General features: G+C 39.6%; 2 protein-coding genes across 9 annotated transcripts in view; one reads left to right on the forward strand and one right to left on the reverse strand.

The window, feature by feature from the left end:
- The window catches only part of MEST (mesoderm specific transcript), a 25,097-nt gene extending 21,869 nt beyond the window's left edge, over window positions 1-3,228 (forward strand). For all 6 annotated transcript variants that reach the window (XM_006158837.3, XM_006158836.3, XM_027775876.1 and 3 more), the window contains 3 exons: window positions 101-177; window positions 1,080-1,143; window positions 2,083-3,228. In XM_006158837.3, coding sequence (XP_006158899.1) covers window positions 101-177; window positions 1,080-1,143; window positions 2,083-2,200 — 259 coding nt within the window. In that variant the 3' untranslated portion in view covers window positions 2,201-3,228. The remainder of the gene's footprint in view (window positions 1-100; window positions 178-1,079; window positions 1,144-2,082) is intronic.
- A 102-nt stretch (window positions 3,229-3,330) lies between these two features.
- The window catches only part of COPG2 (coat protein complex I subunit gamma 2), a 159,026-nt gene continuing 146,848 nt past the window's right edge, over window positions 3,331-15,508 (reverse strand). For all 3 annotated transcript variants that reach the window (XM_006158835.3, XM_027775874.1, XM_027775875.1), the window contains 4 exons: window positions 5,571-5,668; window positions 4,748-4,886; window positions 4,370-4,468; window positions 3,331-3,935 (listed from right to left, as the gene is read on the reverse strand). In XM_006158835.3, the coding sequence (XP_006158897.1) occupies window positions 3,805-3,935; window positions 4,370-4,468; window positions 4,748-4,886; window positions 5,571-5,668 (467 nt within the window). In that variant the 3' untranslated portion in view covers window positions 3,331-3,804. The remainder of the gene's footprint in view (window positions 3,936-4,369; window positions 4,469-4,747; window positions 4,887-5,570; window positions 5,669-15,508) is intronic.

Raw genomic sequence — 15,508 nt, forward strand, 5'->3', positions numbered from 1 at the left:
GAAAATGAGTGTTGTATTCCTTCTGGCTCATGTCAGGCTTTGAATTCCCAAAATGGTAAAAGTTTTGTGTTCTACTCCTGCTAATTCATCTGTCTGATAGTCTCTTACAGTACATCAATCAAAGGAAGAAATTCAGAAGACGCTGGGTGGGAGCTCTTGCCTCTGTAACTATTCCCAGTGAGTATTTTTATATTATCTCTAGATAAGAAAACTGAAGAACTTTGGGGTTAAAATAATTTGCAACTCTTGTTGCTTCCAATTAGGGTTACCAGATTTAGCAATAAAAATACAAGACACCTAGTTAAATTTGAACTTTAGTTAAACAAGTACTTGTTTAGTAAGTATATGCTGTATAATATTTGGGACATACTTATCTAAGAATAAATTCATTTCTTTAATCTCAGATTCAAATTTAACTGGGCATCCTTTTACTGGCAGCCTACTCCCGACATCTGGAACAGCAGCGACATGCACGTACAGTGAAGTATATAGAACAGTGAGATATTATTGCAAAGGAAGCTGGCATCACCAGTTGCTCTGGTGTGCGCTGTCAGTGACTGCCCCAGCAAATGTGAACTGCTGGGACAGAGGCTGTTTAGATTACTAATGAGGCTATAAGAGCTTTGTACTCGTTGGTTTCTCCAGTCTTACAGAGTTAAAAAGAAAATCGGTACAGTGTCTCTCACATATAATAGTCAGTGTTCAGGAAATTTAGTTGATTACAAATGTCAAGGGTCAATTATAACTGAAAAGAGGGACTGGAAGAATGACAGTATCCTGGATTTATACAAAGAGAATGTTAGAAGTGGGGCTTATTCATTTTGGTCCAGTGCACAGATGAGGTGGGAGGGGGAAGAAATGCCTATATAGAAGAAAATGTGCCAAATAAATAATCAGCCTGTTCCCAGCAGCTCCTTATAAGTCTACTTTGTAAAAGAAGATAGCTTTTGTTTGTTTGTTTGTTTTAAGCATAAAAATGTTATTTACAGAAAATCTTTCTTTTTTGGAAGGAAGCCAATTTTAGGGGAAGTAGGAGAATAGATATGAGAGCTTTAATACTTTATTCCTCTCTTTCCTAGTTCATTTTATCTATGGGCCACTGGATCCTGTAAATCCTTATCCAGAATTTTTGGAGCTGTACAGGTGAGTCTCCCTCCGAGGACTTTGTTTTGTTAGTATCTCATCCTGACAGTGGCAAACAGGGTTACTTGTTTAGGGCTTTGGGCCTTAGCCACTGTCTTTGACCTCATTGACTATTCAGCCAGGAAATACATAATAAAAAGATGAGTTGGGAAATCTTATTCTCATGTAAATGTAAAGATCAAGAAATTTAGTTATACATTCTCTTGACTTTTACAGACTGTATTCACTGTCATGGCTACTACATAATTCTAGGTGTTCAGGTGAGAAAAAGTTGTCAGGTGAGCCAAAGAGTGGAAGCAGATGTATCTAAGAAATGTGCATTTTAGTCTGATTATAAAGCCAGTTCACTGACCTAAGGTGAGCAGACTGCAAGAGAGGTTGAGAAGCGCTCACTGTGGAAAACGCCCCCTCATTGGTTGGTGTGTTCCGGGTACTGACTTGGAAGGTGTTGGAATATACAGTCTTGACTGTCACACAGAAACGTTCCATACCTTCAGAAAGCCTAGTGGACACAATCTAGTAGTAAACAGCTCATACATAATTTTAAACAAAATACTCCTCTCTCATTTCCCTCTGGGATTAAGGAAGGTCTTTTGGTACCTTTGCTTGGGTAGCCAGTTGCTGAGTGCTGGACTTGTTTGATACTTCATGCTTCTCTAAGGAGCTGAAAGTCATCCTGCTTTGACAGGGTTGTAAAAGTGTTACATTTTCAAATTGTTGTTGTTGGATTATGCACATTTAAAAGCTAGGCTATGTAAATGGAATCAGCAGGTTTATCTGCCTAAGATACAGTCCCAGAGTTGAAGGTGAATATGGCCTTTGTCAGTTCCTTCCAGGGTGGTACATCCACAGGGGCATTTACTGGGGCTGCCCACTGGCTTACACCCCTCCCCCTCCCTCCAGCGTAAAGTTCACCTACGTGCTATTCTCTTCCACTAGGAAAACGCTGCCGCGGTCCACAGTGTCGATTCTGGATGACCACATTAGCCACTATCCACAGCTAGAGGATCCCATGGGCTTCTTGAATGCATATATGGGCTTCATCAACTCCTTCTGAGCTGGAGAGTAGCTCCCCTGTGTTACCTCCCCTACTCCCTTATCTGTTGTGTATTCCACTTAGGGAGAAATGCCCAAAGAGGTCCTGGCCATCAAACACTATTCTCTCACAAAAGTCCACTTTCCTCACATTGGTGACCAGTATAAAGGAAAAAGCAGCAGGAGCTCCAGTTCTAAGGGTTGACATAATAGCCCACCTCCCATGTGATACCTGATCGAGTGTATGGACTTGCGTCTGTCTTTGTGTTATTAGGAAATTCTATGGCTCACCACTGCAGAGAGACAGAAGTTCTTTGCATAAAAGATTTTTTTAACACTTCTGTGGACTTTTCTGAAATACTTAGAAGTGCTTATTTCTGGCCAAGCCCCAACTGGAATCCTACAGTAAAGAACGAGGAAGGAGGGCCTCCTAACCTCATTTTGAATGGCTTTAAGGGCACATGCTTTTTTAAAGTTCTCTAAGTAACATGGCTTCAAGTGAAAATGAGTCTCCCTTATAATTTTGGATTTAGTTTGATCAGCTGCTTTTAATTATAGACATCTTATTAAAATAGGTATTGGTTTAAGTGAGGTAATATTCTAAGTATGTTTAGAGGTTAAGACTGTGATTTACCTACACGTTACATATATTTTGTAGATTATTAAACCAGCAGACCCTTACTCTGTCAGAGTAGTGAACCTTACTAAAAATGTTTAATTTCTGAATAAAATCCAAACAACAGAATTTCCTAAAATCACTGGACATTAAGGACCAATTGCATTCTGTGCCAGAGACTTCCTGTTATTAGCTGGAAAGACCAGTTCTGACAGCAAATAGCAGTCCGACTCCTCATACCTCAGTGCATAGAAGCATGTCCCTCCTGAGCTAGAGCGGAGGGGAGGGGATTGTGGTGCAGTCCTCATCACCATGCTGAATGTACATTGATTCTTTTCACGACGATTGCTTAACTTCCCATTGGCTGTCCCAGAGAGACTGTCTCATGTAGCTCAGCAGTTCCTGTACTTTATAGACAGGAAGGTTCCAGAAATTATAAGAACAAAGTCTGAAAGACCTATAAGCAAATGGTGCTGAATACTTTTTTTTTTAAGCCACAGTTTCATTGTTTTAGTCAAAGCAGGATTATTAAATGATTAGTTTAAATTCTTTTTTTTTATTAGCAACGTCAAGTATAACAACTTATAAACTGGAATAAGTGTTTATTTTCTATTAATAAAAATGAATTGTGACAAAAGTGGACTCTGGCTTCCCCTCCCCCCAAACCCTCTGGGATAAAATTTTCCAACATTGCCAGGAACTTTCAGACACACATTAAATTAAAGAATAAAGTTAAGCAGCTGGAGTTTTGGATAGTATTTGATTTTCAAGATCACCCAAAGCTGCACTGTCATACCAAAGCTGACCAATTGTAAGAAAAAGGAAAAAACAAAAACAGAAAAACCCCATGCACAAGGACAGACATTTGCTTGATCTGCTGGCTCAGGGCCAAACATTTAATTTGCTTCTCCAAAGTCATCTTTAAGAAGTGTAAGTCTGTGAAATTCATGCCACTAGCCTAAAAGCCCACCGACAGTGAAGTGTACATCAACTTCTTGCCCAGTAAGACCTTAGCCAACAGAAGCCAAGATAACATCTACAGGTGTGCTCTCTTTGCTTCTGACAGTCACCTGCATGGTCACTCCATCTGCTAAGGCCAGCCTGGACCTGACCAATAAATCATAGCCACCTCTGAATATACCTGAGAAAAAAGTGAAAATGATGTTAAGAACTCAGAACAAGTCTGAATGAAATTTCTCATGCTCTGCCTGCATCTCCCTTCTATTATTTTAGTTTTGTCTTCTTAGAGATTTGTGGGAATTGAATCCTAAAGCCTAAATATATATTTTCTCATATGTCCCTGAGACCATAGAAAGTATTCAATAATACTGATTTAGAATACTTAAAAGGGGTGGCATTGGTATCTGTGGGAGAGATTTAGTGTTTCAGGTCAAATACACATCTTCAAAAAATAACCTAAGAGCATTCGAAACCAATTATTCATTTTGATTTGGTTTCAAATTGTTTGTCATATAATGGAGTGATAGGATAATCACAGGGCATGAGATGCCATCACATCCCTTCCTAATGAATTTCGTAATAAAATATATGAAATATATAATGGAAGTTTCTTACCTGCCAGGTAAAGTGAATGGGAATTCTTGTTCTCAGGTACTTTATCTGATCTCTCACATGGCTGCATTCCCAGAAATGTGATGATGTTGTTGACAGCTTCTGTGTTGAGAAGATTTATGTAACAGTAATAGCAAAGTCAGGTATAGGGATCTGCCTCTGTACCAGCAATGTGTTGAGAGGTGAAGGGTAGAAGGGGTTGGTGGTGGTGGTGTAAGGAAGGAGACTACTGGGCTGGAATACTGTGACTCAATTAAATGACTAAAAACTTTTTAATAAATTATTTATGAAGTATTTAAGGAAAAAGTTCTGGAATAACAAATATGCCTGTGGGCTTTTAAACTGTATCAGGCAGTAGATTGATAACAGAATTCTTCTTACCTTCAAGGGTTTTGGTAGAACTGAGAGCAAAGGTCTCCTCTTTCTCAAAGGTATCTCCCACTTCTTCCCAGGCAGCAGCAAAGTTAGGTTTTAGTACCTTCTGAATGTGGTCAGACACAGTTACTTCAAGATCTTCTAGCTATTGGGCAAAGAGCAGGGGTCAATAAATAAAAGTCCTTTCAGTGTGGAAGAAGTGGAAAGGACTAATAATAAGTTTGTATCATTCTGTGTTATAATCCTGCAGGAGCCTCAGTAATATCTACTCCCCAAACAGTTTAAATTCTATAGTCTTGATAAATCTAATGCTGTAGTCTTCGGCAAAAGAAAACAAGAAACTAGAATACCTGGAAAGAGTCAAATTCAGGTCAACATCTATAGCCCCAAGTTACAAAGTAGTCATGTTACCACCCCTAGTACTGATTTCAGGGCACACAGTACCTTCTGAACTTTGCATTCACAGACAAGTTGCTATTTTAAAAATATTTTCCTCAATTTTATAAAGGCTTCTCAGTCTATGACCTGGCTATATTATAAGCAAACTAAAAGTTGTTAAGGAAAACTCCCTCACTGTCCCCTCAAAAAAACGCAAAACAAAAGAAAATAATCATGTAATTATTTTCATCTCTTAATTATCCCTCATTAGTGGTAAATTTAAATTTTCTTTGACATGATGCAATTCTATTACAAAGGAGAATTAGTTCTCTCTTCTGAGAAGTGAAACCTCATAGGTTTATATCGAGTGTTCCTAAAAAAAGTGTTCTCTCAAGGCAGAAGTCACTTAGTGCTGGAGAAGTGTTGAAGTCTCTCTGCAGGGTAGACTCACCACATACTCATCATCATACCCATCCTCATCTGGAACTCCAGTGTTGGGGTCGCAGTCCCGAACTGTAAACTTCATGGTGCAGCTAAAGGTACCTGCAACTGGGGGAGAGAGAGCAGGCAAACTTGCATCAATGGGTAGAATAAGCACGAAGTCTCCATCATTACTTAAGAAGCACCATCTGTACTTGGCACTGTGCCGTGTGTTCACGTTAAACATACACATGCCCTGTTTTCTAAGGTAATGGTTCTCAAAAGCAGACTGCAAGTGGATCAAAAAGGCAGTCTCACCAAGTACAATTTAAAAGTATAGGTTAGAATAGTATTCAAAGATGACACGAGCAAACTCTGGTTTAGCACGTATGAAGAAAGTAGCAGAGGAAATAACTATTGGGGTCTTTTGGCCATGCCTGTCAAAAGGGCCTATAAGTTAAAAAATAAATGTGTTGATAAAGAACCACTGCTCTAGGACCTGATCTAGCAAAAAATTCTGATGGTAAAAAGCACACAGATTATTAAATTAACACTGACCAAGTATATCAAGAGTCTCTATACTATCTGTAGAATGTGGAATGACAGTGGGTCCACAGATCACAGAATGAACTTGCTTTATGTCATCTTTCAATTCAAAGTGAGTAGGAGAATAATGAGACTCTTAACTGGTAAAAGTCAATGTCTTAAAGTGTTAAAACAAGCAGGCAACTGAATGGAGAAAACTGCTGGAAGTAATGAGAAATGGATAGGAAGGCACTTTTTGGAAAGCGAAGTCCTCATAAAGAAGACAGGATTTTGTGAACATTTGAAGAGGGGATTTACAAGCACGGATGAAGAAAAGGCATTTAGGGTCTAATACATGGTCTAGAAAAAGGTGCTTATATGAAAAATACTAAAAACTTAGGAATTAGGAAGTTATTTGCAGAATAGGTAGACAGAATAGACTCAGATGTAAAGCCAATATATGACAATGAATAAGACTTACATCTGTTTAGTCTCATTTTTCAGCTCCTCTCCATCCATCCATCTATCCATCCAAACATGTAGTGAATGTCAGTCATGTTGACATTACGTGAAGGTGTAAGTTAATGTGCAAGCACTTAGATAAAAAGAGGGCTGAGACGGCTTTTGTCTCCAAGAGCAAATTGTCTAGTAGTTAAGGTAGTATATGTGTATGCAATTGATAGATCTATATATAACATTACAACTTAATACCATAGGTTCTTTGGTAGGAAGGGACTTCAAAAAGTTTGTGGGAAATGGAATTAAAGTATGAGTTAATTTTGTTGCAAAAGCATTTTGAAATGCATGCATAGTTTTCTCATAATACACATTTTCCACGAACTTTCTGAAGATTTCTTGTAGAGTGCTGTGTGAGGGTACAGGATTAATAGCCTGGGAAAACCGTGAAGAATGCATAAGGACATAATAATTTAATTAGATCTCAAAAGATGCGAAAGAGCTTTGGTAAGCAGAGGAAAGGAGCACAAGCAAAATGAACAGCCAGACAGTCCATGGGGGTAGTTGGAGAGTAAGAGGTATGCTGATGCACAGGTGCTACGAAGAGAATCTGTGAAGAACAAATTGTGAAACACCTTGTATTTCAAATGATTTTCTGCAGGCCCTGGTGAGCTGAGGCAGCTGAGAGAGTGAATGGTTGGAGATAAGATAGAGCCTAAGCCAAGCCATTGGGAATCAAGTGAAAAATGGGTCTGAATTTAGAGAACTTAACAATTCAATAGAATATGTGGAAAATGCATGATGGCAGTAGGTTCACCCATATAGGAAAGTATACCTAGCAAGACTGCAAAATCTTTTCACTGCTAGAAGAGGGTTTGGGAAAAGTACAATTTGTTAAATTAAGATAGGGTTTTTCTTTATAAGGAAGAAGAAAGAAGAAAGAGTTAACACAAACCCAGAATAGGTTGCCTGAGGTGTTTAAGGAAAAGAAAGATAAAAAGAGAATGAAAGAGAGAGAAAAAGGGAGAGAAAGAAGGAAGCAATATAGGATTTTGCTAGGGACAAAGGTCATGAACAAGTAAGAAGGAAGAGTCAAGGTAGACATGAAGTAACATTATATGAACCCCAGCTTGGTTCAGATTAAGCAGGAAGGTTACAGGCAAATGAGGAAGAGGACTAAAGAGACAAAACCAGGAACTAATGGTAGATCACAGACCAGATTCTTATGTAGAAGTGAAGACCCTAAGTGAAGTACATGATACAGAAAAATGAATCGAAGAAGTAAACAGGAATGGTGTTAGTAGAGAAAATACTCCTGAAACTGTTGGGGCAAATTTTTAATTAAAAGTTAGTTGATACAAAGTAAGGTTATAAGGCATCTAAAGTGAACTCCAGCCACTGCAGTAAACTGGGTGGTGAGGAGAGGAGGTGAGTGGGCCTTTCGATGGCAGAACACTACTGAATCCACTGCCATGGTCTTTAAGGGGAGAGTGTCATGAGCAAAGCGAGGCAGATAACCAGCAGGAGTAGAGGAAGAATACCCAAAGTTCTGTATTAAAACTATTTTCAAAAATGAGGCTTGTCTTCAGAAGACTGACTGCAGATGGAAATTTCCTTAGGTGATTTGTATGAAAAAAACACAGTGAAGTAGAGAAAAAGTGGATGCAGGAAGCTAAGTAAGGAGAGAGACATGTGAACTGGGCTGGGGTACAGAACACACAGTGTGGCAAATGGCAGAGTGGGACATCTGGTAGGGACATCTGGTAGGACATCCAGGTCTTAACCACTGGAGGCGGGGCCCTGACTAGGAAGTCCTGAGTTATGAGAAAATTCCACTTTTGTTGGAATAATAATTAAAGAAAAAGGTATGTTGATAGGGCAAAGCATTAGAAAGAGCATAACAGGGATGGATCTGAAATACAGGCTAAGTGTAGCAAACAATCCTCATTGGTCTGGATAAACTGAGAAGCAATAAATGTAGTACAGAAAATCAAGCAACATGAAAGTAAGCTGGACAGTGAGTGCCAGCACTAAGGAGTGTATATCTACCCAGCTGCATCCATGGGATACTATACAAATGGCAGGAGGGAGTTGAAGGTAAGGTTTTTTGTTTTTGTTTTCCTCTTCTAGGTCAAAAACAGAGAAAAGGGGGAGTGTTATGGAAAAGCAACATTAAAATTACCCTCAGATGAAAGGAGTCACTAAGGAATGACAGACATCATTCCTAGACAACGTCATGAGGGAATTAGAAAGAAATGAGAACTTGGACACAAAGGAAAGGGAACACTTAGTAGAGGGCAGAGGAGGTGTAGAGTAAAGACCTAGAATGGAGAGTCCTGGCAGAGCTCCAACCAGGTTGAATCGGTCCCTCCTGGGTGGGAAGGCTGTGTTGCATGGGAGACACATAGTAAGGGTGAAGAGCAAGGGCCTGAGTTGGAGGCAGCAGCAGACGAGCTCTTGAGGTCTGGGAGGGAAATCATTATGAAAGGATCTGGCCTATAGGAAAGTTACTAAGAGAGCTGATTTAGATGAAAGCTGATAAAGAGCTATTGCTGGCGACTTTAGAGATAATAGGCATGGCTTATTAGAGGGTGTGAAAAGGTAGTTTGTCCAGAGGATGGATTGTTGCTATTAGATGGGAAATAGGCAGAGATTATGAGGAGAGAAGTGTATTGGAAAGGAGGAATTCTCCATCCTGTAGAGAGGACCTATGAAAAGAGGACAGTGAGTTAAGATACTGTAAATTAATTGCATAGTGTGCCACTAAAGTTCCTCTTAGAAGTTACCCTGCTATGTGAGAACTGGCTAAAAGTGACAGGTATTGTCAAGGGAGACTTACACAAAAATATCACAGAGAAGGAGAAAGAAGAGTTGATGGAGGCCAGAAGCTAAAAAACTAAAGAGGCTGTAGGATTTAGGCTGGGATAAAGAATATACTGTGTGGGTAGGGAAGGGCATTAAAGGGGGCCAGAAAGAAGAATGCTGGAAAATGGCAGAGTTGCATATGCAAAAGAGAGTTGTGAGCTAAGCTAGATTACAACCAAAGAAGGAGAGAGGATGTGAAGAGAAAGCAGCTAAGAATTGGTGTTGTAAGGGAGTGCCATTTGGGACCGTTGCTTGAATGACGTTTAATGCAACAAGTATGACCAGTAGAATGAAAGACCAAGGAGTTGAAATGGGATGGATCTGAGTTGTGGTCAATAGCAGGAACCCTATGAAGGTCTGGACTGAACTAAGAATGCAGATGTATTCAGAACAGTGTAGAGGAGACAAGGAAGATGGAATAAAAGATTACTGAATTCATGAGAATGATATAAAGATGGTAGTTGAAAAAATAAGTGTCTGTGTAGGTAATATAGGATTTTTCTAGGGCCAAACAGGGCAAAAAGTTGAAAAGTCTGCAGAAAAGATGGGGGTCATTCGATAACGGGAGGGATATGGCACTATAACTACCAACGATCATGCTTAGATGAGAAGGAAAAAGACTGGAAATTATGTAAAGGGAGCACTACATAAAGAGTAGTTAAGTGTAGGCTGAGTATTGAAGGAAGACGAACAGTGGTTCTCAAAATGGGAAATCCGTACACATCTTATAAAGTGGGTCTATTTGGTTGAATGTGGGATCTTAATGCCAGACTTCAAAAAGTCATAAATATGATGAGAAAAGAACAATGGCCTGAAAAAAAAATCACTCATTGGTAGGTTTTAATTAGAAAGATCAGAAGGAAATGGATTAAGAGAAGCCCTGATAATAACACCAAGGCAGCAGACTAGCTTGACATGATGGTTAAGGTAGCTGGATCCTACATGCTGACAGCTCAGTTTAAGTAATGGACCCTGCAGCTTGAGAAATACAGTGTGCGTGTGTGCGTGTGTGTGTGTGTATGTGTGCCTAAAGTCCCAAAAGGAGGGAGGAGGAGAGACTGCAGTGTGACCATTCCTCATGGGGAATGTACTTTCTCACTTTCTCTCTGGCTCTACAGTGAATGCAGGTGCCCTTTGGTAAATTACAAAAAAGAAAGAGAAAAGGCCAAGGCAACAACGTTAAAGATACCAAGACAGATCTTTTAGTAATCTGTCTGTAGAATGGATGACTAACACAGGTTAAGCATCTCTAATCTGAAAGTTCAAAATCTAAATGCTCCAGAATCCTAGTTTTTGCATGCCAAATGATGTCACAAGTGGAAAACTCTTCCTGTCCTCGTGTGATAAGTTATAGTCAAAACACCACAATACTAATGTATAAAATTACCATCAGCTAAGTGTGCAAAACATGATGAATTTTGTGTTTAGGCTTGGGTCCCATCCCTAAGATCCCTTAGTGTGGATATTTCAAAGTAAAAAAAAAAAAAAATTTACAAATTTGAAACAGTTCTGATCCCAAGCATTTCAGATAAAGGATACTCAACCTGTATTAGGAGGTGGTGTTGGGAACTCAACTCAAAATTTTATTTGGTATTTCCAAGCACAGATGGTAGATGAAATTAAACTACATATAATTTAAGGGAAGGCAAATCACCAAAAGGAGATAACAAAGGAATATCATGGAAGTGCTGCTTTAAGTTACTCTTAGAAGTTTCTGTCATGTGAAAATTTTCTATGAATGAGAGACAGACACTGGAGATAGAATCTGGCTATGGAATCCTGTTCAGGAGGAGACTGAGTTCATTTGAATGAAACATAGATGGTAGCTAAAAGAAGGAAGGGTGAAAATAAGGGAGCATATTCCTTTAGGGCAAGATAGGTACAAGGAGAAAAGGAATAAGAAGGCGACATTAAAGTTGCCTTCAAATGAAAAGGTCATGTGAAGAATGGCAGACATTGACTGGAGGGAGAAGGCCCCATCACTGGGCCAACAGACATGGCAGAAGAGGGTTGTTAAAGCTAAGAGGAGCATGGTATAACTTAAGAGAATGATTCTAAGTAGGTAGCATTGTAATAAGAAAAACTACAGCACCATAAGACTCTCAGAATGGAGAATCCTGTCAGAGTTCAGAATGGGCCTCATTGCTCAAAAGTGTTGGGTACAAGGCAGTACTTTGGGTATGGGAAAGAAGCAAAGGCCTGAACAGGAATGGGAGAAGCAGACTCACTCTTGGCCCAGCTGTGGTGGCACATGCTGCTAAGATGCTGTGCTCCACAGGCTGGGATACATGAGCAGCTCAGGTTCAGTTCCTAGTCCAACCTAAAGGTGGGTGTGCCAATATGCTTTTAATCCTGGTAACTTGGGGACAGCTAAGGCAAGAGGATCACAAGCTTGAGGCTGCCTTGGGTAACACTGCAAGATCCTATCTAAAAAAAATAGTAGATGGGACCAGCAAGTTGCTGGACTCCCATGTAGTTGACCACAGTTTGAGTCCTGGACCCCGTGACTTAAAACTCAGGCTGTGTGTGTGCATGCCTAAAACCCCAAGAGGAGAACAGAGGAGAAGAGATTGCAGTGTGGCCATCCCCCCTGGAGGGTGATTTCTTGCTTTCTGTCTCTTTCTGTCTCTCTGGTGAGCGCACATGCCCTATAGTAAAAATCTTTCTAAAAAAAAATAGTGAACTTGTTGATGCCTTGGTGGGAAAATCTTTATTAGAGGGCTTGATTGAAGAGAAAGTTAAGAGCAATGCTTCTGAAATCATGTTACATCAATATTACCTAGGAATTCGTTAGAAATAAGTTCATTTCCCCTATACCTCAGACTTACTAAATCAGAAACTGTGGGTGGGACTCGGCAGTGGGTGTTGTAATAAAAGTACAGTTTGAGAGCTACTACTTTAGGTAAAGGTACATTAAGAATGAATTTTGGTAAAGAACATTTGCTAGCAATGGTCATATTAGGATTAGCTGAAATTAGAGAAACAACTGAGGAGACCTGCATGTAAGGACAGGAGTGAAGGAAAGAACGGAAAGGATGGAGCTATAAAAGGGAAAGCGGATGGGTGAATGAGTCTCAGTATGTAAGACAGCCAAGGGGTAAGGGCATCAGAGAGTGATGAGATGAGGATTACTGGGACATGGGAGAGCAGGAATTCTAGTAAAGTGACTTTATGTTAACTCAGGTCACAATCATTCAAGAAGAAGAGAAGGTGGCTGAACAAGAAACTGAGATAATGAGGAAGATGCTTATTCAGGAAGCCCCTGGAAGAGTGAGGGTAGACAGGCTGTGTGGAATGGATCTAAAATCCAGTGTGCAGAGTCTGAACAGAGAGTGCTGATCATGAGGAGTCATTAGCTAAAAGAAAGTACTGAATCTAAGGAAACGATAGCTACATTCTTGGGATGAAGGAGGAATGCTGAATGTAAGGTAGAGCTTTTGTAAGTCAAAGTAAGTAAAAGGAGAAAGTATCATTTAATGTTGACAGTGCCGTCAGTGACACTAACTGGAGGAACATGGCACCATACCTGGGCCATAGATTGAGATGGCAAAGGAAGACAGTTTAGGATACTACCTGAAAAGTTGGTTTTGAGTAAGGGAGAGAGTGGGGACATGAGCGGAAGAAACCTCAAAAAGGATGTGCAGTGGGAAGAATTTGATGTCCCTTTGAGGAGGACATTAAAGCAGTACTCAGAAATTAAGAAAACATGTTAGACCTGCCAATTGAGAGAACTACTGAGAAGGCTTGTTTGAAAAACAGCAGAAGAGGAGGGAGCCAAATATGGAGGCTGGATGCTAAACAAGGATGGGGGATGTATGAACCTGGCTAGGATGCAGAGCATGTGGTGTAGAAAAACAACAAATGTGGAAGAGCATTAAAGAGCTAAATGGGAACATAAGGAAACAGGAGCTGGATATCTGTCAGAGTTGTGTACTAACAAGGAGAGTGAGGTTAGGAATGTGGTGAAAGAATTGGAGTTGAGGTTTTACTATTCAAGAAGCTTTGCTGGAAAAATACTAGAACTGATAGGTGTCGTCCATATTAGTGAGCAGTAAGAAAGAGGCTATGTGGAATGGGTATGAAAGGTAGGCCAGTGGCAAGAATCCTACAAATGTTTAGGCTCAACTAAGAGTAGCAACAGCTACAGGAAAGAATATAGGACACCAGAGAAGATTGGAGGGGGATGAGCAGTGAGGGCCCAACAAGAGGAGAGTAGTCAGAAGAAACTATTGAATCTGTAACAATGATACATAGGTGGTAGCTGAAAGAAAGGGTGATCCAGAAGATAAAGCAGTATGATTTTCTAGGGCAAATGAAGGAAAAAGGAGGAAAGGAGTAAAAGAAAAAAGTGAAGGATTCCTGCTAAGATGAAGGAATGATCTGGAGAATGGAGGTATTGATTGGTGGGCACCAAACTTGGACCAAAGTTATGACAGAGTAAGAAGGAAAAGGAGAGCGTGTAAGCTGAGCAAAGGACCACTGTATGAAAACAGAAGAGTTAAGATTAGGTGGAGAGGCAGTGAGGCAGGTGAAGTGTATAAAAGAGAGATCCAGATGTTGAAATGGGTAAGATCTCATAATGGGTCCAAATGATCAAATTGGATGGGCAGGCCAAGCACATAATGAATGGTACATCTAACACCTAGTTAGGAATGCGAATTAGAAAGCAGACTTGCTCTTGATGTCATAGATAGAAATTTTTAATTAAAAACTTGGTTAATAAGAAAATTTAGGCTTTCTTATTATCAGAAGGTGAGTTTTATTAAGATGAAACCTAAAAAAGCATTGTTGGCCACTTTAACACACATCAGGATTGACTAGGAAGGGAGTGTGGGTGAGTGGTTTGTCTACAGAGAAAATTACTTGTATTTAAGGAATAGTTGGCAGTCATGAGGGATATAAATCTCAGGAGACAGATAATGTATCTGTTGCATTGATATGATGACAGGAACCAAATTTGGAGGTAAAATATGGTAGAACATAAGAACCAAGGGGCCTGGCCATGATGCCACAGAGAGCAGTGTGTTGCTCCAAGATGCTGGAAGGTATGGAAGATTAGAGTTTGGTTCTTGGGTCAATCTGAACACACCAGGCATGCTTATGATCCTAACTGGCTGAGAAGGCTGGGGAGAGGATCACAATGTGAAACTCTGTTGGGGGTGCTTATGAAAATAAAGAAAAGAAAAACTTAAAAAAAAAAAAAGAGGAAAGGTTTCAATCTAAATAATGAGGGTGCTGTATGAATTATTGCAGAATTACTGAGTTCTGTGAAGTCATAGTAATAAAAAGGTAAATAAGCTGTGAATTAAAGAGACTTGAAGTGGAGAAATATGTTGTATCTCAGAAGAGGTCAAGGAGTCTGGTTATGTTAGGTGTTAAATACTGCAATGAGTATGTAGATAATGAGAGAAAAGGAAAGGCCTGAATATGAATAGGAGTCAAAAATAGACTAGCTCTTAAGTATTGGTGGGAAAAAAATTTTTTTAAAGAATTGCATTTAAAACTATAGAAGATAGCATTATGTATTATTTATGGATATATAAATATGCATTATATAAATATGGATAAGTATCAAATTATTTAGTGGTTTTCTTTTAGAATAATGAGATATATGATTCTGGGAAGTGAGACAGAGGAAGTCTTGATTGTAGGTACAGAGGAAGTCTTGATTGTAGGTACAGTCTTTCATTTCTTCAAAGACAGATCTGAAGCAAATACAATGTAAGCTTAAGGTATGACAGAGTAGGGTAGTGGGTATGAATTTGGGGGAGATAGTTTAGCTGAAGAGCCTGGTTGACACAAAAGGTTGGAAGGGGAAGATTATGATGAATCTTGTCAAAGATCCATTGACAGCAACCTGAAAAACACTGACCAACAGACAGTATAGGTAGGCAGTTTATCTGCTGAGAGAGTGATCTGTAAGAAGTGAGTGGATCTCATAAAGGGAATTCAGACCAAGCTAAGAATAATGTCCCCATAGCCTGATATAGATAAAAGCTGTAAAGCTGAGAGAGTGATCTGTAAGAAGTGAGTGGATCTCATAAAGGGAATTCAGACCAAGCTAAGAATAATGTCCCCATAGCCTGATATAGATAAAAGCTGATAACACAGATACATATATAT

This window comes from Tupaia chinensis, unplaced genomic scaffold, assembly GCF_000334495.1.
Source record: "Tupaia chinensis unplaced genomic scaffold, TupChi_1.0 Scaffold000610_1, whole genome shotgun sequence".
In the NCBI taxonomy this organism is placed as follows: domain Eukaryota; kingdom Metazoa; phylum Chordata; class Mammalia; order Scandentia; family Tupaiidae; genus Tupaia; species Tupaia belangeri.